At 47.6% G+C, this 22,307-nt stretch overlaps 3 protein-coding genes and 1 non-coding gene across 5 annotated transcripts in view; 3 read left to right on the top strand and 1 right to left on the bottom strand.

Moving 5' to 3' along the window:
* LOC121588213 overlaps nucleotides 1–14,608 on the top strand; it is a 32,073-nt gene extending 17,465 nt beyond the window's left edge. The window contains exons 3-11 of one of the 2 annotated variants that reach the window (XM_041905921.1): nucleotides 8,926–9,090; nucleotides 9,170–9,913; nucleotides 9,990–10,214; nucleotides 10,307–10,535; nucleotides 10,620–10,757; nucleotides 10,821–10,957; nucleotides 11,031–14,030; nucleotides 14,087–14,281; nucleotides 14,357–14,608. In XM_041905921.1, the coding sequence (XP_041761855.1) occupies nucleotides 8,926–9,090; nucleotides 9,170–9,913; nucleotides 9,990–10,214; nucleotides 10,307–10,535; nucleotides 10,620–10,757; nucleotides 10,821–10,957; nucleotides 11,031–14,030; nucleotides 14,087–14,281; nucleotides 14,357–14,473 (4,950 nt within the window). In that variant the 3' untranslated portion in view covers nucleotides 14,474–14,608. Of the gene's footprint in view, nucleotides 1–8,925; nucleotides 9,091–9,169; nucleotides 9,914–9,989; nucleotides 10,215–10,306; nucleotides 10,536–10,616; nucleotides 10,758–10,820; nucleotides 10,958–11,030; nucleotides 14,031–14,086; nucleotides 14,282–14,356 lie in introns of both variants that reach the window. The other variant, XM_041905920.1, reaches the window with a different exon arrangement.
* On the top strand, nucleotides 704–1,299 carry LOC121588234. The gene is made up of 2 exons (XM_041905953.1): nucleotides 704–873; nucleotides 945–1,299. Exons 1-2 carry the CDS (start codon nucleotides 768–770, stop codon nucleotides 1,208–1,210), a joined length of 372 nt encoding a protein of 123 aa, XP_041761887.1. The 5' UTR covers nucleotides 704–767; the 3' UTR covers nucleotides 1,211–1,299.
* Nucleotides 14,609–18,813: 4,205 nt separating the features above from the next.
* On the top strand, nucleotides 18,814–21,933 carry LOC121588223 (putative enoyl-CoA hydratase/isomerase YngF). Its single transcript, XM_041905940.1, has 2 exons — nucleotides 18,814–19,056; nucleotides 19,126–21,933. The coding sequence occupies exons 1-2, from the start codon at nucleotides 18,951–18,953 to the stop codon at nucleotides 19,992–19,994; spliced, it is 975 nt and encodes a 324-aa protein (XP_041761874.1). The 5' UTR covers nucleotides 18,814–18,950; the 3' UTR covers nucleotides 19,995–21,933.
* Trnad-guc lies at nucleotides 20,264–20,335 on the bottom strand. Its single transcript has one exon. It is a non-coding gene; the product is annotated as a tRNA-Asp (tRNA).
* Nucleotides 21,934–22,307: the final 374 nt, after the last annotated feature.

Below are 22,307 nucleotides of genomic sequence, written 5' to 3'. Positions count from 1 at the left end.
CGAAATATACATGGAAACTTTCATTCCGGCCCTTCCATTCCATCATGCAGTGAATAAATTTGTTGTTGCCCAAACGACCGCCGGCCCGTTTTCATTTCCATCAATCGTCCATCATCATCATTCTCGGCAGCCTAAATTAGGATCCCAAGAGAGATCCCCCCCTCCCACCCGGGCACCGAAAACACCGAAAAAGGATTATTATCAGCAGAGCTTTATTCACCGATCACAGAATGTATGTATGTGGTTGTGGGGGATTTTGGTAACGAGATTTCCCTACCTACATAATATGCTAAGCTGATTTTGTGTAAGTAGCCGGAATTCAGTCAAGTGTGCCGCTTACTGCTGAGCCTCTGCGGAGTACGGTGCATTCGGGACGAATAGAAACAGAAATGTGATTGAAATGATTTCTCCAAATTGAAGCACCCGATATGAATCCGATTACTGACTCATCCACGTTGCACAAAATCCAAAACAATCCAGCACTGATCCAGATAGCTGGATCCAGGGGGGGGGGGGGGGGGACAGTGCCCGTTTCGTTTGTTTGGCGTGACTAATTTCCTCCCAGGAGGATTTGGAGGAATTCCTACGATAAAGGTTATCTCACCGTTTACCGTATCTATCAGCGCAAATAACGATAGCCCTGATACGTGAACGATAAGATTAGTTTCTATCGTTTATGTCGTACAATACGACAGTACAATACGACGGAAGGTAGCATTAAATACTTGGCCACCAGTCTGTATTGATCTGTAGCTTAGTAGTGCACAATGAAACTTTTACAAACGTCGCTCGCGTTGGCAGCCATTTTGCTGCTCGCGTACTCTACACCAGCAGTTTCCGCCTGCAACTACGGGATAGGAGTTCGTGTCAGAGGTGAGTGCCAGAGAGCATAATCCCAACAAAAATGGAGCGGCTTATCCATTTGCCCTTGTGTGTGATTGCAGGTGACTATGTGCTGCACACGATTACGCTTACAAAACGGGCCGCTCAAGAGCCGGAGATGCTGAAGCTAGAGGTGGACTATAAAGCTAGTCCCCTGCTAAACCAACAGATCACCCTCACCAGTGTGCAGACCACATCCACGACTTCGTGCACGTTCACGTTCCCTGTCATCAATAACTCCAAACACGTGGCATCAACCGTACAAAGCAATATACCGATTTCGGAGTTTGTTTTAAACGTGACAGTGTACGGGTTCAATTATGCTTGAGGGTGATTAAGGATAAAATTGATGCATATCTGCTTGTGATATAAAGTGGCTATGATCTTATACGGATTAAATGTATTTGAACGTTAAAAGTGTGTCTTGTTGTCTTATCAAAAGTCCGGCGGGATGATAAGAAACCTTGGTAGCAATTTCCAATTCAAAAAGTGTTTATCAGCTGGATTATCTATACATTGTTTTCCTATATATTTTTGGAGTACAACATCCAAAAGCCCTTTAGACAGTGATCCATTTATAAATCAATACCATCAGCTGCTAAATCTTATCACGGAAATTGAAATCTTGCAATGCATTCTCCCCATCGTGCGCAATAAAACCCACGCGATAGACTTCCTACTTCCTTGCTGAATTAAATATAGCTGCACTAGAACTTCTGAAAGCTTTTCAAAAGTTGAGCAATTACTAAAAGTTTCACCATAATTGTTCGACACAATTTTCAATGCTGCCAAGCGCACTACAAAATGTAGCCCAATTTCCTTTTCTTTTCTTTCGCCTCGTTCCCAACACTGCCGTCCGCCCCTTCACGATCGGCACCCGATTCACAAAGAGCAAGTTTTGCTGATTAAACATTAAAGTTGAATCGTCTTAACTAACTCATCATGAATCGGAATGCAGCGATTGCTTTTTTGCATTGATTGCACGGGTAGGTGGGGTTGCGCACGGCGTCCCCGTATGTAGTACGAAAAGCGTTATACGATTTGCTAAGATTTGATCCTCATGAACTTGGACACGAGTTGCATTTCAAAAGCAATTTTAAAAGTGCTCCAGCACCACCGCCAAGAGTTCTGAGAGTGATGTAACGATTCTTCCTTCGAGACAAAAACCACGACCTTGGCGCGCACTGTACGAGGTTTGTTCTTTTGCGGTGTACCGCGCGGTTCAAACAATGCACCTTCCTTGTCGTCGTCGTCGTCATTGGTGTTTGGTGGTGGCCTTTGCGGCAGTGCCTTCCCTTACGGCAGCCTCGTTTGACAATAGTTTATGATAGTTTCACACTGTCGTTCTCCATCCGCAAGGACCAATCATAGAGGGACCAAGACCTTTCGATACTCTATTTCACATATACTACTGCTTATCCTGCCAACGGTACCAATCTTTCTCAAAGACATATGGGCAAATATGGGTCCTTGGGACGAGTGGCCTTTTATTCATACGTGAAGTTATGCGATCCGTTGTATTGCTCGCGTGCTAAACATAGGACTGTTTCTAACCCTTCCGCAAACTAGGCAGACGGCAACCGGGCAACCGTGTGTGTGTGTGTGTGTGTGTGTGCTCGTGCACAAAGATACAGCTGTCGAGCGATTGTCCCCGTTATTTTTTTGCTCATCATCACCTTTACCCGATCCTCACTACGGACAAATGCGCCTTACGTTTACTTTATCTAAGTGGTTTCAGCAATAAGCATTTAAACACAGAGCTCCAAACGTGTGGAAAGGGAGGACTGCTGAGGGTAGAAGAGGTTCATGGAGTAAATCACGAAATTTTCACACGCTTCGCTGACCTCTACATTCTCGTCCTCTCACACGAGCACACCGCGCTCTGTGTGTGTACGGGGTTTCCGTTGACACGCTGCCAGTAAAATGAAAGAAACAGAACCAGCCAACCAACCAACCAACCACGATGTACTACTGCTACTACTACCACCTACTCCAGGGTACTCGGGTTTCTGCTGTTGGCATTCGTTTTCAAGGATGCGGCAAGAAATGTCGACCGCAGAATGTAAGAAGACGGACAAGGGTGTTTCCCTCCACCATGCAACCGTTTCAACCATTCCCGACTGAAGGCGCTTTCTCGTGCCAATGTTTTCTCTCTCTTTCTCTCTCTCTCTCACGCAGTTCCATTTTTGCAAAGCGTGTTGATGTGGTTACGATTCTGACGACTGCCGTTTCAATGAACGGAACGGATATTCCGTGCAATTTACGTCAGCGGTTGTAAATGGAACACTGTGCATCAAATCGATTACAATATTTTAGTGCAAAAACAACGTGATTCACTTGATAAACACGCCACTGATAACTTGCATTCAGTGCTAATAACAATCAGAATGAGTGAGTACTGGTGAGTACTTCAAATTTCCAGTAATCATTATGAATGATGTCGCACGCTAGTAGTGCTTAACAAAGAATGTAGATATTCTTTTGATGTTATTGAAATTACAAATAATGTTATGGATTTTTTTTCTCTACATCGCACAAAGTCCTTCCACAACAAAACCCACCCACCCCTCCGCGATAACGAAATATACAATTTTGAAACGTTGCAAATTCAGCCACCGCTCATTCCACCTCTCGGAGTTGCTTCCTTGCAATACAACAACAAAAAAAATGAGCGAAAAAATCGATAGTGATAAAAAATGTAACCTCCCCCAAAAAGGTAAACGTAGCCGCGGCTCCCCCAAGATGGTAACTTCCCTTCGGTACGAAGCAGGAAAAACAAAACAGTAAAACCAGAGTGTACCATTTCGCTTTCACCGCTTGTTTTCTACGAAACGCCAAAGACACCAAACACTCTTGCAGTCAAAAAACAAAAAAAAAACAAGTATGCTCGATGCTTCCAAAATGCTTGGAACGAGTTTTTGGGACCTTTTTTACCTTTTCATTTCATGCATTCAATATGAGCTTTTCTCGCGCCCTACCACGGAATAGGTTTTTGCCACTCAACTCAACTTTTCCATCATCATCATCATCATTGCTGCGACCCTTGAGGGCGGCTGTGTAATACTTCCGGGGTACGGGATGCGTGCAAAACACGGTCTGCCGTTATGGCAACGACAGCACACATTCCGGAGAAGGCGGCAAATAAACCATCCCGTTCGTCGCACTCTTTCGATTCATCGAAATACCCCCGAAGGCAAACACTCGCCCGCTCGATGGATGGTGCCAGCAGTGCCAGCCTGGTCTGGGGCTGGTCATCCGATTTAACCGGTCACTGGCTTTCGACGGCCCTCGGGGGAGTGGTGGACTCGCTGCTCGGACGGTTGAGAGAGAGAGAAAAGAAGTGAAAACTCATCGACATGAAAATCCAATTATGCGAAGCAGCGAGTGTTTCTAGCAAGCAAATTTGAACCACCGCCGACGCTGCAACCGTACAGCCAGAGCGTATTTTCAAATGTGAAATTCTATACCGCCCATCGGCGTCAGCTTCGAAGCCCCGTACGCGTAGCGTAGCGTATGGCCGGGAGATGTTCCGGGGATCTGCCGTTGGAAAACGAACGAGCTCAACCGAAAGGCCTAGCATTTGAGGGACTACCGCACACAAGGATAAGTGCATAGCCATGCCAAATGGTCGTGGTCTGTGATGGTTCTGCAGCGCTGGTGGTTGACTACTCGGTGGCACGGCCCATCAGCCAATTCAGCCCGGACCGACCGTTGCGCTTGGATTGAGCTGTTGCTGCCGATGCTTGATGAAGCGTTGGGAACATCATGCTGCTGTACTAAATCAAACTGAAGCGCTTCAATTTATGTACTGTACGTACAGAGTGCGTTCGATGTATCAGAAGAACCAAGCATGATGCACTAATTCCACAAGGTTGAAATGCATTTACGTCGTGAAAGAAGGGCCCTAAATCCATAAGAACACGATTCAGGACATATAGAGTAACAGCTTTAACCTTTAGCCTTTAGTGCTTTAAATTCGCAATCGTTTTGACCTTTTAAAGACCAAAGTGTGGGTCGAAGAAATACGAGTAGCTATACTCCTTGTACCACCTACTGCTGCGTCATGCATTGTAAAGTTCGTTTGATGATGGTCGTGGTCATATTACTTCTCTTTGCCGGTTAACATGATTAGCATGAAAAATGATTCATTCACCCACACACTTTCTCAACCAATCCACCCATACACCACGTGCCGCTGTGGTGAGTTGTGTCGGTGTACGCCAATTGAAGACTACACACAATGATATGAAAAATTCATTCACATGCAAAGCGACTGAAGCGATCGTCGATAGGAATGAATGGAAAACAGGGGGGACTGGGTGAATAATTCGAGCAAATTAAAATTAGATCTCCGTAACGCTTTCCTAGAACAAGCGCTTCTCGTTATATTGCTATGTGCTGGAATTCTTTGCAATGTTTGCGTCATTTGCGGTGTCGATACACAAACTGAACGGATTGATGTGCAAGTTATGATTAATTTAATCAATTTCATACCACGATGGAGTTGTAAAAACATAATCCTTCATAATATTTGCTTGCAACTGCTCCAAAACCACTTCAATTGAGTGGAGTAAGTAGTGCAGCAGTGGAAATTGCACCCACAGTGTGGAAAATCCAAGTGGTTCTTCTCAATCCTTCACCCAAACCGTCCGAATGCGCTGTGCAAATGCGTTTTCCTTATTTATTTTCTCTACTCTACATCCCTCCCACCCCAACACGGCCACGGAAGTGGGTCAGTCGGAAAATTTTCTAATGGGAAATAATCCAGCAGCAGCACCCGTTTGGTACACTAACTAACAAAACCCCGCGAACCCATTTGGGACGTTGGCGTTGGTAAGTTGCACCGTTTGCGCGCGCTAGCGCTGCGTTGTTCCGGTTTGCTCGTTCGACGCCGGTTGCGCATTGGTCAACGAGAAAAAGGCGTGTTATCACTTGACAACACTCGTGTACGAACGCTCTCCTCTGCTGGTTTTTGTGGTCGTCCTGTGGAGGGGATGATTTTCCTCCGGACATGAGCTAACACAGGGCGGCGAACGTGCACCCTGGCACGGCGAGCCCGTCACCATCATCATCCGTTCGGTTGGAAAGCGGCGCCACGTGATCCTTGTTGTCCGGGTTGGCCCCTTTGCGAACAGAGCAAACGGGAACTGGCCTGGACTGGGGGAGTAGGCAACGGCAGATAATAAATTTCCTCCTCCGGCAAACAAACAACGGCCAATAAATTTCAATTTAATCAGCGTCAAGCAATCGGGATATGAAGCTAATGCAACCGATGGGGTAAAATGGACGGTGGACAGCAGGAGGTTACACGCACGCCCAGGAACAGTGACATCTATGTCCCTATCGAGCTGGTGACTCATATAGTATACATGATGTACCTGATGCAGGGATAACGGTTCTATGAATGTACCACCTCGTGGCTAAGGGTAAAAATAAACCTTCCACGGTGGTATGTGGGTTGGGTACGGGGTGCTGGGTTCTTCGAAATGGCGAATGTCCCTCGAGCAATTAGATAGATTGTCTAAACGATGTTTTACTCTGTCTCGTTTAACATGTCCGATATTATCAAACATAGAACGAACGAGCCTAGAACTTGGTTGCCACTATCATTAAATTTATTTAGTTCAACATAAGCGAAGCCACTATTTCTAAGCAACATAAGTAGAATAGTGTTGTTGCAGAATGCTTCATCCACTTGCGGTCTTGCCTTTTAGTATTTTGAGGTAATTTTTAACAGCACTTGGCTTAGCTGCCAAGTTCCTGGTAATGTTCAACCAACTCTCTTTACCCATACACGTTGGTTCCGTCCTGCGAAAGACACCGTTCGACCCTATTCCCATTATCCTTCCCTCTTTCACTGCTGCAATGCGCCTGTGTGACCAACCAACGCGCAACTTCATAGTGCTGTAAAGTGTAGTTTTTATCACCGCACTACCACAGTGTCTCATTAAACTCGTTCGTTTAATGTTTCCTCATTCGCCTTGTTTTGTCTAACGGCTGACAACGCTTTTGCTCACTAACAATCAAAGCCCATCCCACCGCGCAGCCCGAAACCGGGCAGGAAAAGCTTCATCAACAATGTTTCAATTAAGGTGTACGACACCACCAACACCACCACCACTACCACCAGTGCCGGACGCTGGCCGACCGACAGCATTAACCGTCGCTCAATTCCCGAGCCTGAAACCAGCGTCCTAAATGGCTTCGCTTTGTCAAACGCACGCGCCTGCCGGTGGTGTAGCTTCACGATTTACTCCACGATTTCCGGCTGTCGATTATCGTTTGCCACTGCCGCGAGTCTCGGGCTGCCCCGCTGAAAATGTCCAGGTCCAGGTAAATAATGGCCACCCGGTATCCCGGTGGTGGCAGCGCATCATAATGGAACATCGTCCTATTTATAGTTGCTAAATCGAATTTCTTTTTCCACCATATCCTTGCCGCGCGAGAAAAATACTTTCACCACCCAGCGATGGTCTAGAGCACCGCCGTGCCGATCGGGGCTCGGAAAAATGTCCCTTGGAATGACTTTGCAAGAGAAAGAGAGAGGGAAAGAGAGGATCTTTTAATCGATTTTCCCGCACTCTCGATTCCCCACTCTAAATGCCAGTTCATTCTTGGCTGGGAATATCGGAGAGGGTGGCTATTGGCATTCCAGTGCGCATCGTCATTAGTTGTAACGGAAGACCCATCGGTTTTTGTAGGTCACCAGACCAGTCGTCGCCGCTGGACGCGTAAGATAAGGGCTTCCGAGAAGGGTGGACAACACTTCGCTTGAAGGAAGCGTGGGACACGGGAACTAGGCCAGGCTTGAGGGACACGACGGCAAACAATGTAAACTACAACCCAAAAGCAAATACACGCGCTCGCTTGAGCGGACGAATGTTTGCTGGCCATAGCATTAGAATTACAACATAGGGTGCAATGTATAAAAGCGGCACAATGGAGGGATGTTTTTAGAATAGCGGGAGGGAGAGAGAGAGAGAGAGTAAAGAAGGGGGGGAAGAGAAACCCGATACACGCCCGGTATTATTGACCCAACATTTACAGAATCATTTGAAGAGTGTGAGTAGCGTCGCATGGAGAATGATATTAGTCTGCGATTACACCTCTCTTCCTGTGGCAGGAACCCAGGTCCAGCTCCACAATCTCAGACTCGAACCCGAAAAGCTAAACAAACAACAATGGTCGCGCCGTTTTGTTGTACCACAGACGACATTGGACGTGTAGCGTGACTGGCAGTCGTTGGATGATTAATGTTATGTTTGTAAATTAATCGTCCTTACTGTGGATCGTCGAGCGGGCAAGAAAGAATCCTCTCTGTTTTGGAGGAAAAAAAACAGAAGATTCATACTCCGTGTAATTTCCAAAGGATTTCCTAGGGTGACTGCAGAGTTCTTATACTTAATGGAAGATCTTTTCCAGAGTTAATGCTTCCACTCTATCCAACGGGAACTTTCGTGTGTCCAAACAGTAAAAAATCGATTATGAAAGAATAGTCCAGCTATGGAGATTGCTTGATAGAGTTGCCCTTGCAGCGCTTAGTTGGTGTGCCAGCCGGATATGCGAAATCCGGAACACCTATCGTCCATCAATCTGCAGAACGAAGGTTTCTGCGCTTGACAAGGCCTGCACAGTTCGTGTCAAAGTTGCAAAATATGTTTATGGCACGCAATTCGTCTTTTCTCAGCCAAAGCGGCGTGTCGCGTGCGTGCGGCGAGGTGCAACGTGCTGATGTAGTTTTGACATTTTTCCAATGCCTGCATCGTACAGGGTCTGAAAAGGCTACTAGACAGGGTGGGGAGCCATGATTGTTTCGTTTCTGCCGCCGTCCTCCAGTGCAGTGATGCGTTGTAGTAATCGGTCTACTGTGACAGGAAAGGACATAGGTCCCTATGCGTGACGCTAAAAGCGTCTCACATTCTGTTTACCTTCGCCTTGTAAGAATTCACAACAGAGACCTTATTCTGGTCTGTCCAACTATACGGTTTCGATTTTTTTTGTTCTAAAGCGCATTCTTTGTTTGACCATTTCCATGAACTACAGGAGGAAGGATGGAAACTGAACCGTACCAACTACTACCAGGAAGGATGGCTAGCTACGGGGAACGTACGGGGCATTGTCGGTGTCACCTTTACGACATCGCACTGCAAGAAGAACGTCGACTACCCGCTGCGAACAAATTACAACCTTCGCGGGCATCGATCCGATGTAAGTGTGCCTTATTGCTTTGTTTTTGATGGAATGCCCCATTTACCCCTTAATCGTCCTCTCACTCTCCTTCCCACAGGTGATCCTGGTCAAGTGGAACGAACCGTACCAGAAGCTGGCAAGCTGTGATAGTTCCGGCATTATCTTCGTGTGGATAAAGTACGAAGGCCGCTGGAGCGTGGAGCTGATCAACGATCGCAACACACCGGTGACGCACTTCTCCTGGTCGCACGATGGCCGCATGGCACTGATCTGCTACCAGGACGGGTTTGTGCTGGTCGGGTCGGTCGCCGGCCAGCGGTACTGGTCGTCGATGCTGAACCTGGACGCAACGATCACGTGCGGCATCTGGACGCCCGACGACCAGCAGGTGTACTTCGGCACTACCCAGGGCCAGATCATCGTGATGGACGTGCACGGTGCGATGGTGTCGCAGGTACCGCTCGGCTCGGACGTGGGCATTACGGCGATGGCCTGGTCGTGCGAGAAGTTCAAGATGGAGGAGGGCGAAGACACGGAACCGGGCGTGACCAACGCGTCGAAGCGTAGCTTCGTGCTGGCGGTCAGCTTCCAGAACGGGTACATCTATCTGCTGAAGTCGTACGACGACATCACGCCGAACCAGATCCACACCGGCATGAACGGCGAGCTGGGCATCGTGATGGAGTGGAGCAACTCGCGGGAGCTGCTGGCCGTGGCGGGGACGGAGCTGGGCAGCCCGCACATGACTGATATCCATGGTGCTACGGTGTACAACAATCTACTCAAGTTCTACACCGAATCTGGCAATCTTCTCTACACCGCCAAAATTCCCAATAGTACGGTAAGTGGTCGCGCGTGTGATCTTGCGAATCAGCTATACCGGAACTCTACATTTTTCCACCCTTTTTCGCACACAGTATCCAGTGTCTGCCCTCACGTGGGGTCACAATGATAAGCGAATATTCATAGCGACCGGTACGCAGGTACATATAGCGTGGGTTTCCCGACGGGTCGCGTCGTTGCAGCTGTTCTGTCGGCTGAAAGTTCAAACTTCGCTCGCTTCCGAAGCGCTGCTGCCAAGACTGCCCCTGCCCGGTCGGATAAAGGCTCTGATCGGCAACCTGTTTGCTCAAACCATACGGGTAAGTATGCGAAGTAGTACATGGAGACGGGGTAGCATATTCCACATCAATAAACAACAAATTAACCATCTTTTCGCCACCTCCACGTCCAGTGCTGTGTTCCCGATTTGAAGTCACTGCGTGAATTTGTCTCGCGTCCGCCCGCCTGCTCGACGCGGCTCCACTGTACGATGATACGGCATGATGACGATTCCAACCAGAGCTCAGGGACTTGCTACACGCTCTATCTGGAGTTTCTCGGCGGGCTTGTGCCGCTGCTCAAAGGCAAGCGAACCTCCAAAATACGGCCAGAATTTGTGATATTCGATCCTCAGGTTGATGGTGAGTAGTAACGACGGTAGCCATCACCGCAATACCCTTTCTAACCGATCCCCACTCGCTTTGCTCTTCAATCTTGCACAGAAGTTTCTACATACTGTACATATTCATCTGATTCGACAACTACTACGACTACGACGAAAAGCGCGTCTACGTCGAGTCACTCGACCACTGGCACGAACGGTCGATCCGACAGCTCCGAGAGTGACATTGACGACGACTGCCGTAAGTAGTTATGGGTAGGCGGGATCTACGGAACCACGATGTTTACCGTTGCACTTCTTCCAGGATCACCACGACTGGATCGAAAACGAAAGACCGGGACGAAAAAACGCAACCCCAGCAGTAACGACCGATCACCGAATCAAAATTCCGACTCTACGGAAAACAATGAAGATCTGGCTTATCTCGACACACTACCAGAGGTACGGAACTATTACATGGCGCTGTTCGTACAGATAATATCAATAATTTTCCATTGTTTTTTTACATTTCTAGCACGTAAAGTTAGTCGAGGTGACATCCAACATCTGGGGCACAAAGTTCAAGATACACGGGCTGGCGAAAACGCTTCCGGCCAATCTCGGACAGGTGACGTACAAAACGTCACTGCTGCATCTACAGCCCCGCCAGATGAAGCTCGTAATAACGGAGCTGCGGGACGACTTTCCCACCGGGCCGGATCCCAACTTTAATCCCAACATTTTCTCCGAGGACGAGGAGGACCAGCAGCATCTGCTGCAACAGCAGCAACAGCAGCAGCAGCACCAACACCATCAGGCGCACCAGCATCAAGGGCAGCACCATGCACAGCACCATTCCAACGGAACGCACCACGGCCCCTCGTTGATGTCGTCCGCGCGCGAAAGCTGCGGTGCGAGTGCACTCAGCCGAAAGTTGCTGACCGAAAGTGCCCCTCCGATTGCACCGATGTCACCCCGACCGAATCGATTCCCGTCCCGGCCAAGACGCCAGCAGCAGCATCAACCGTCCGCACTGGCCGGCTGCTCTGGCTCGTCCTCCGGTGGGCTGGCGCGCAATGGCGCCCCAGGACTGGGACCATTGGCCCGTGCGGAATCCTACGAGGATGATACGGACGGCGGAGAGTCCACGACCGTCGTGGTGGTGAGCGATCTGCACAGTGCTGCCGCACGTACGCCGCCCCGGCAAAGCATAGGGTACAGTCTCGTCAGCCGTCCATCGTCCGCCTCCAGCAATCAATCGCGCGTCGCCATCAGCCCGCTGTACTGCGAGGGTTCCGTGCCGACGCTGCAGTCGCCCAAGAATGCCGTCGCACCGAGTGACATCATCTTTGACCGGCCGCCAGCTGGACAGACGACGCTGATGAGCTACTCGAGCAATAACGACTACATCGGCAGCTTGGTGCAGGTGAAGAATGCGCTCGTTTCGTCCGACCATCACCATGGGCGCAGTACGATGAGTGCCGGCATGCCGCTAAACTTGAACCTTAATCTGGATCGTTCGGAGGCGGGTGGCCGTTCGCTGTGCACCAACGGGAGCAGCAGTGGGCGGGACTCGCAACCGAGCAGCGCACGGAGTACACCGAAAAAGCAAAACCTCAAGTTCATCGACGAAGCGTCGACGCCCAGCACATCGGCAACGGCTGCAACCATCGTTCCTAACCCGGTACAGGCTTCAGTTAGTCCTGCCACGGCACCTGCACCCTCCACGACGGCCAGCACTGACTCGACGAACGGTCTTGAAACGCCCACGTCCGAAACGGTAGGCGGCGGAATGCATCGGACGCCCACTGTTGCCTCCATGATGACGTTTATGCCTGCGGCCGGTTCTTCCAGCGCCACAGCAACGACTCGCATTCCAGACTCGATCACGCGTAGCTGCAGCGTAGGCTACCTGGACAACATGACGATCGTGCCGGGCGAAGAGGCACTGTCTATGATGCGACGCGACGCACCCTACAAGCGGCTCGTGCTGGTGGACAAGAAGCGCCAGAAGAAATACAAACGCAATCTGGACGAGCTGCGCCAGGCGACGCGGTTACGGGTGGATGCGAAATCGAAAAGCCTTGACTCCTGCTCGGACATTCTGCAGGAGGTGCCCAACCTAAACCGCGATCTTATCAACCTGTTCCGCCAGATGCCGAAGGTGAGCGAACTGTCGGAGAACGAAACCGAATACTCCTCGTCCGATCAGCTGATGGGCGGCGGAAAGCCCGGCCCACTGAAGGAAGTGAACGGTGTGGTCACGCGCAAGGGTGCACCGATGAAGTTTGGCCCGGGAGTGTCTGGCCCCGGGGGTTCCAAGACACCGATACTCAATCGGAAAGAAAAGCCCAAAAGCTGCTCCGTGTGCAGACAGATCTCGCCGACCGTCAACTCCACCGAGCCGGTCTGTGTCAAGTGTCGCAAGAGCAGCAACAGCCATCAGGAGGTGCCGGCTGATGAGCTGACGAAGAAAGACGCCACCCTGGGTAGTAACGCGACGGCATCCACTTCCAACGAGGCGCATGTGATAGCCAACGGGCATGATGGGCCGGTAAGTGCCGGAAAGCCACCGCAGGCACCGCCCAAAGCGAAGCGTACCACTCTGGGCCAATACATTCGCTCCGCGTGTAGCAACCACTACGGAGACCACTCGAGCGGGAAAGATCCGACCAGTGCAGGCTCATCCTCGGGGAAAGGAGGAGGCTTTTTCGATCGAAAGTCCAACCACCACCAGCAGCAGCAGCAACAACAGCAGCAGGTGCCGGGCAGCGGTAGCGAATGTTCGGCAAGCACTTCCGAGCCGGCACCGTCTGCTCCGTCCAACAGTACACCATCCCGCTCGGTCGCCAGGATCGTGACGAGCTTCACCGACAGTCCGCTCTTTTCTCGCCGCAACCGGCAGCCGAAAGCGCCGGATGCCGACTCGAGCAAACCGCAGAGCGAATCCACGCCGATTCTGCTGCGCTGGAACGCAAACCGGCACAACCGGCAGAGCAAGCCAGACTCGCTAGATTCGCCGAAAAAGCATCGCCGCAACGGTAGCTGCCCGGGACCGAGCAACGAGTCGACCGATGGAGGGGAGTCGATGGGCACGGCCTCCACGTCGTCGCAGACGGACGAACCACGGCCGGGTGGATCGGGTCATACCGGTCCGGCCGGGCTCATTAGCAGATGGCGCGATATGGAGGAGGGTGGCCGCCAGTCTACACCACCGGCATCGCCCGCACGGTTGGCGCGCAGTTCGCCCGCTTCGCCGACACCCAGCAAGAAGAGCAAACGGCACCAGAGCGCCTCACCGATCAGGCACATTCTGAACTCGCCGCTGCTAAACCGTCGCCAGCGGAAAAAGCAACACACCGAAAGCTCGGACGACGAGAATGGCGGAAGTGGCGGTGGCAGTGGTAGTGGTGCTGGCAGTGCTGGCCCCAATCATAGCAGCCCCAGCAACCATACGGACGACAGTAGCGGCAGCACGAGCGCGAAACAGTACCGCGATCTTGAGACGTTCCAGAAGGCTCAGCTGCGCCAGAAGGTACGTAGCAGGCGGTGACTTCACTTTCGTGGTGTAAAATGTAATCTTACTTACAGCTGAAGCGTGGGAAAATTGAACCGAACGGTGTGGCCAGCTCGTCCCAGTCGCCCGCACCGGTGCGGCGCGAGTTTGTGATGCACAACAAGGCCCCGATGTGGAACGAGAACAGCCAGGTGTATCAGCTAGACTTTGGTGGACGCGTTACGCAGGAGTCGGCGAAGAATTTTCAGATTGAGTTCCGCGGCAAACAGGTACGTGTCGGTTGCACTGCTTCTGGGCAACTTACTGACCTAATGTGCTTTTTTTGTTTCTCTCTACTACCGTAGGTCATGCAGTTTGGGCGGATTGATGGCAATGCGTACACGCTCGACTTTCAGTACCCATTTTCGGCACTGCAAGCGTTCGCGGTCGCGCTGGCCAACGTTACCCAGCGGCTGAAGTAGGGTGCTTGGCTTCCATTTTCGCAGCAAACATTGAAGCACACGCTCACAAACTTTTAAATCGCCTTAAAACCATTTAAACCCCCCCCCTCCCCCACCAATACTCCGGTGATCACGTGGAAGGACAGGCTAGACAAGCATACGCAGGCAACCGAAAGGAGAGCTCTACATATCACAAGCGGCGTAGACGAGAAAAGGCAGTGAAATTTGTAGCATTCGTGTGTGGTCATCAGACACAACCGGGTATAGCTTGATATATGTATGATGTATCTGTAACGCTTCATTCCACTTCCCCGGTGTGAGCTTTAACCATCGTTTGTCGTTCGCTGTTGTGGAACACGTGCATTCATCCCCCTGCCCGGCGCCCCATCGCTGCATCGTACTTTACCTTTATTCTGTATTATATTTCGCCGTCTCGTCTCATCCATCAACTCCATCTAACCGCCAACACGTTACTCCCCATGTCGATCGTTCTCATCGTATCACATATCATTAACATTAGTATAATAATGCATAACCAAATACAAAACTCATCATCGTAATACGGTCGCTATAGGGATAGAGAGCGAGAGATAGAAGAACGCAAAGGACGTTAGATTCGAAATGTACTTACAAGAAAACGGAAGTAAAGTTGCCAGAAGCGCCTTGCCTTCGGTCAGTGGCATCTGGATGGGGAATGGGGAGGGATTTTTTAAACACGCATGAGCAAGATAGAAGCTTTCCTGAACGCTAGTTGAGACGATGCTGCCGTGCAGCGGAGCTAGGGCGGAAATATACACTGACGGTTTTTGATAGGAACGATTCGAACCTACGGACATCCCGGACACAATTAAAATGCCACGCTACCAAGTGGCACCAACGTTGTTAGATAAACATCAAAAACCTTAGCTAAAAATCAAGTTTGTTTTTTATAAACGAATTGTGCTGTGCCGGCAAACGACAAACGTAAAAACCCAACCCGCGAAAGCGCGCCGTGCGTTACAATGCGTTACTTTTCGCACTGCGCTAACACGTTGCGGAATAAGTTCCGCCGATCGGTGTGCAAGCATAACGTCCACTACCTAATGCTTGGTTTTAGTATATTCTCGCTTTTGCTATTGTGGTGGGGCAACGTTTACGCTATTTCTATCACACTTTATAATCTTTGTTGTTACCATGTCTTTAAACGCTTTGAAAACGCTTTTCTTTTAAAAAGCTAATATAATCTCCACCGTGTCTTCTAGTCTCTAGACCAGCCAGAGTCGCGTAAGCCCGCACTCTTGAGTGTCGCCAGAGTGTGTATATGTTTTTTTTTAAATTATTATTTGTTATTGTACTTAGAACAAAAGCAATGGGGATTGAAACAAATCAGGGTGTTTTTTTGTAGCAAATGTAAATAATATGCTATGAAAGCATTGCAATTTTGTATCGATACGGATAGCACACAAACACACATACAGCTAGGATATCATGAGCATCCAGCTCCTCTTTTTGGTCTCGTTGTATATATCATCGATGCGTGTACATGTGTATGTTGTGCGTAGTTCAATTGCCATTGATAGTCATCCATTACCATTTGTGTGCACTCGACGTTACGCAAGGCCCAATACACGCTTATCCTTAAACTGTTTTTAAACTCGTGAGAGTGTTTTTATTTTAAAATTTGCTCATAGTTATAAGATACTTGTTGGTATGTTTACATTAGTTTGAGTTGATCTCTGCAAGGGCTCGGCCATCTTATAACTATTCCAAGGGCTTTGTAAAATCGCTTCCGTTATCCCAAGCGCCACAGATTAAGCTTAAACGACTGGAAAATTGAATATCCATATAAAAAAATGAAAGCTCCACAGCTTCATTGGTTTGATCAATAGATGGCGTATTACAACTCATCATTATATTGCTATCCTGTTCTTGCAATGTGTTTCGACAAGTTTCATCTTATCATGACCTATATAGCCTTATACTTTCTGAGCAAAAATCTATGTGAATGGTCGTGTGGTCAGATACGTGGGTATCAACACCAACGACCATAACTCAATTCTCACTTGCTTCAGTACTGGTGGTTTCCATTGGAGTTTAGTAATTAAACAATTGTATCGCCGTTCTAGTTCTAGCGATGCATAACTTCAATGCGAAACCATACAACAGTACAGAGGAAATGAGAAAGCTCTCCTCCAAGCGATGAAGCTCAACTGGTTGGGGTATCCCACCAACAGAGAGCGCCACCAGCTTTTTTGCTATTTTTAGAATGAATGAGTCGTTTGCCGTCTGCTAAACGAAGTATTTCTATATTCCGTTTAGGTAGAGAACTTGAGTCGTTTAGAAGCCGTTTAGTGGTCGTTTAGTGGATTTGTGGCACTTGGGATGTTTCCTTTCCCGTTTCGTTTGTTTGTTTATGTTGCTGTTTTGTGCAACAATAATGTTATGATTTGGATTTATAACTACAGTTTTTATAAAGCTGTATTCTCTTTTGTCCTTATGTACACTATCTTGCTACTACTGGCTGTACCATTTTCTAGTCCTTCGCTTTTCGCTGCTTGTTGAAATGTCAAATCTAGTCAAAGCCATACATTTATAAACGATAAAAAAACAGGTACATCATGATTAATTTAAATTGCTCCTAACGCTTTTCCGCACACACCTAAACAACACTACTACTGTCTTTATGGTGGATTTTTTCAATGAAAATCGTCGTCAATGTGTAAACCTTAAAAAACAATTTCATTTCCATTTAGCACGCCCTACATATCCACCCAACGTCATATTATTACTAAGCAAAACGAAAAGAAAAATAACAAGACAAGACAAAATACAAAAGCCAAATATGAAAATCCATCCAACGGTGTATCGTTTGCATATCGCTCGCGTACGCATACAGGTTTACAGTTTTGTTTGCTATGCTTTTTTGTATATCGTGCGAAAAAAACTGTAATAACACACACAAATAGTTAAACAGCAAACGAGCAAGCATGTAATCAATGTTGACATAAGAAATGTTTTACACTGCATACGTCCGCCATGTGGCTGCCAGTTGTTCCCGAAAAAAAAGAAGTAGAACGCAAAGAAAAGTAGAAGAGCAGATAAGTAGTGGGGTAAACGAACTAAGAAAATATTTTTAACACCATAAAACATAGGGAAACAAAATACAAAAATACTCAAAAATTATGTTGTAACCAACAACAGCAGTGCTACCAACCTTTGTACATATTTGATTCGTCGTTGTACAGTGGCCGGTAAACTTTTCGTGCAATAATACCTTATTATTTGAGGCTAACAAACTCTACAAAAGCTAGATGTTTCTTTATTTTTTTGTTATCTATGTTAATACATCAAACATAAGCGTGATGCCACTTTTTACCCGAAAACGCGGCGCACTTTACGCTTGGCATGGGGTTTTGTTACATTTTTTACAACCAATAAAAGAACCTACTGTATAATTCCTTCGTAACACATCCATCCAGCTTGACGAGACATCTTTTAGTGTGCGGGATGGCAGGCTTTTGAGATCTGCGTACGACGACACTGCTCCTTGAGACGAAACACATACTACACGTGGGCAGCGGAGTACGCTATGAGCAAAATCGTGTTTTTACTTTAGCTTCGGAAACGAGCATTTGTACACAATTACAACAACACTCAAGCGAAGGAGAAGGTCGTATGCGATGGACTTAGATAAAGTAAAACTCTACACCAACTGTGCGTGTAATGTAGCGCATCGCATTTTGGCCAGATGAATAGCTTTCGATAGGTGGAATGTATTTGCTTATGGGGAAGTTGGTTTATATACGGCGGTGCAATTTGGAATTGGCAGGATACAATAGGATTCTAGTAAAATGAAATGTAAACTGAAAAAAAAATCACGACCGAAGATATAGAGCAGAGCGACGACGACGAACGGAAAAGAAAGTGGCATTAACCGTAACACATTTACCAATTGCCACCTGGAGCTTGCTCGAAACGATTATATGGATGCGATAATAAAGACATACCGTTCAATGTTCGAAAACGTAAGCAGTGTGTTTTGATTGTTCCTTTTCATTTATTGATTATGTATTGATAATTTCGCAAATGAGTGATTCTATTCGTTTTCCTATTCGTGAAACGGTCAATTCAAAACTCCGACACGCCTACTACAATTAACGATGTAACGCATAGTAACGCCTCCAGCCATCGATGTCCGACAGAGGCGTACAGAACTGTTTGTCTTTCCTTGCACACCATTTTCTAATAAAATTTCTTAAAATAAAAACAGCGTCTATTTAATGCTGTTTTTCCTTCGTTTAATAAATAAATTTTGAACTAAAATTAACACACTTTCATTACTTACATGACCGACAAAGCTCCCAGTGTTCCCGTTGTGTTGTTATGATGAAAAATGTCAACAAAACGAACAACACCGGCTCTTGCATCGTTTCTTTTTTCTTTTTGCATCAATTTAGTGCCGCTTTGCCATATCTGTGAATTGTTATCAGGCCCGCAGTAGGAAGATTAACCATTCGTTATGTTGGGGCTGAAAAGCTATCGGTTTGGACGCAATTTAGCTAAAAGTATACCATCATTTCTTTCCCGCGGTTGTGCAACCACACCAGAGAGCACTGGAACAGATCGTAAGATGATGTTGCACACATTTCAAAAGCGATAGTTTGTTTTTACTCCCCATTCAACACTCTTTGTAGAGCAAATGGCAAACCCCCACCTGGAAGAACCAATCGTCGTTGAGAAGGAAAACAACATCACACTGATCGGTATCAACCGACCGAAGGTGAGAAATGCCATCGATTCGACAACGGGGCGAAAGCTATCGGCCGCAATAGCAGAGTTCGAGAACGACCCAAAGGCGGACGTCGGTGTACTGCACGGTATCGGTGGCAGCTTCTGCTCCGGGTACGATCTGAGCGAGCTGGCCGGGCAGCAAGAGCCACAGCAGGCACTGTCGATCGTGCACCATCCGGAAGGTGTGATGGGTCCGACGAGACGCATGATCCGGAAGCCGCTGGTCTGTGCCATTACTGGGTACTGTGTGGCCGGTGGGCTGGAGCTGGCGTTGATGTGCGATCTGCGCGTAATGGAGGAGAATGCCGTGCTGGGGTTCTTTAACCGTCGATTCGGCGTTCCGTTGATTGACGGCGGCACGGTCCGCCTGCCGGCACTGATCGGACTTTCGCGGGCGCTGGATCTGATCCTTACCGGCAGGACCGTTACCGCTAAGGAAGCGCTCGACATCGGTCTCGTGAATCGTGTCGTGGCGGTCGGGGCAGGCCTTGGCCAGGCGTACAATCTGGCGATGAGCATCGCTAAGTACCCGCAGCTCTGCATCCGGCACGATCGGGATGCCGCGTACTATGGTACGTTTTCGGCGAAATCCTTCGAGCAGGCACTGGAACGGGAGGCAGCGAACGTTACGGTGGAGCTGCTGCAGGAAGCGAAGGAAGGGGCGGACAAATTTCGACAAGGAATCGGTCGCGGCGGTAGCTTTAGCGGGATCAAGGAGCGCAAGCTGCCGGATTGGGAACGGGCGGAGATGAAGCACGAATCGAAGCTTTAGGCGATATGCGACAGCTTATGGGTGGGTGAGGCTGGTTGGTAGGTGTAGTAGGCTGTGGAAGAAATGGATTTTTTTAAAAACAGTGTACAGTGCAGGGAAGGTGCATAGAGAATGTTGGAATGAAGTGCTACTATTATTACGAAATTGTTAAGTTTATCACATGTTAACAGTTTAGAGATAAGGAAAACGCACGCATAACGGTATGTAATTAAGGAAAGGAAAAGGTGTCCTTCTGGAAAATTAGATATTAGCAAGAAAAAAGTATCTCCCTCCCCGACGGGGAATCGAACCCCGGTCTCCCGCGTGACAGGCGGGGATACTGACCACTATACTATCGAGGACATGTGCTGAGGGGTGTGCTATTTTCGGATTGGTTGTCGCTGTCTGCCGTGTTGGGCTAAAAGGGATGATGGAAAAAACCCCGACATTGAACCCACACATTGTCCTGCAAAAGCGATTTGTCATCAGAAGGAAAAGAAAGCAAATGAAAACACCACAATTTATCTAACAATTGGTTTACTAAAAGTTCCATTTTTTTGAACCAATCTGAGCCTCAACGGTCAGTTGTCACACACTTGTCACGTGTACCATCCACACGTGCACTTACACATGCATACACACACATACATAGGGTTTACTGAAAGGGTGTTCTTATTGGAAGAGACATTCATTTCCACATTCACATAATTTCCTTTATCTCAAACCCCTACCGAGTGTAAATGATTTTAGCCGACAAGCTGCTTGATCTACACAAACAACGAGAATAGCGGGACACAATGTGTGTGTGTTTTTGATTTTTTTTTCTTGTTTTAATAATAATGCATATAATCTACATCTAGGACAGTGGATTTCTACTAACAGACACAGTGTGTGAGAGTTAATCGCTTCTGCTCCTAAAAAGGCATGCCACTCTGTCTATCTCTCTCTCTCTCTCTCTCTCTTTCTACGTAGCGAGCACGTGTTTGAGGTCACGATTTAGTGTGGAAACATGGAAAAGTTAGAAAAACAGTTTGCTGAGATGATTCGAGATACAGGTGTACAGGAAAAAAGGACGAGAGTAGTAGTTTTGAAACCTTCCGAATGTGTGCTGCAGGGTTAGGAATCGTGCATACGAATCAGTTGTAGTAGTAGTAGATAGTAACTAGTTCCTAGAACCCCATTTCCTTTTCTTCCTCCGTTATTTGCCTTCGCTCGTACCGCATGCACATCTATATTCCGTGCAGGTTTTAGCATAGAGAGAAGGATAAGTATCTTTTTATATCGTGTTGTTGTTACACTTGTTCATCGTTTTCGAATTAGAAGTATGAAATTAAAACAGCAGAAACACACACATACATACATGCACACACACACAATCGCGTGCTCGATTCTTTACAGAAATTCTTGTTTTTTGTTTTGTTTTTAATATAGTTTAAGTATATTTATAGAACACTACCCAAATCTCTCAAACAGGCCCCACTCAGCCGTGTGCCCTTGTACGTCTTGTACGGAGGCGTCGCCCCGGGAGCGTAAGGACACGTGTACTTTTCTAACGTTTGTTGTTGTTGTACGATTAGTGATTGATTGTGGCGTCTTTTGAGGGCGAAAGGAACTCCCCCCCCCCCTTTTTTTTCGCTTGTTGAATTGAATTTGTTTAATGCCGCTGGAAATCGGTACTGTGGATTTTATCTTCCAACGGGCATTTTCCGTTTAGTTTCGCCATGCAGCACATCCTATCGGTATCTCTGATCATAATAAAATTCGAATCCTCCGAATCCTTAGCGTTTCAAATGATCGCTATTTTTATAATCTTTTTCCGCTTAATTTGTAATGAAGGGTCAACAAAAATATATATTACCGTGTACGTATGCTTCTGTGCTGTTACGTTATTAAAGAATGTTTTGATTTGTAAGTATGTGTGTGTGTGTGTGTGTGTGTGTGTGTGTGTGTGGTGTGTGTGTGTGTGTGGTGTGTGGTGTGTGTGTGTGTGTGTGTATGTGTGTATGTGTGTATGTGTGTGTGTGTGTGTGTGTGTGTGTGTGTGTGTGTGTGTGTGCATCATATTATACGAAGATAGCTGTTTTTGATTCTGTAATTAAGTTTAAAAAGAGATTAATGTTTTTGAATTATCTTATTTTCCATTTGTTGGTTCGATTACTAACCGCCAATTTGTGTTTAACATTCATATTTTCGTTTGTTTGTTTTTTTTACATTTTCTTTGCATTCGTGTTTTTGTAAAATATTTTCTCTTCCCCCAGTCCCCGTTTGTCCTCCTGCTCCTTTCTTTCGATCGGCATTCTCGCATTAATCGTTGGCAACACGTGTTTTAAATTA

Source organism: Anopheles merus, chromosome 2R (genome assembly GCF_017562075.2).
Source record: "Anopheles merus strain MAF chromosome 2R, AmerM5.1, whole genome shotgun sequence".
Taxonomy (NCBI): domain Eukaryota; kingdom Metazoa; phylum Arthropoda; class Insecta; order Diptera; family Culicidae; genus Anopheles; species Anopheles merus.
The sequence above is the reverse complement of the archived record's forward strand: the minus strand, read 5'-3'. Positions and strand labels throughout refer to the sequence as shown.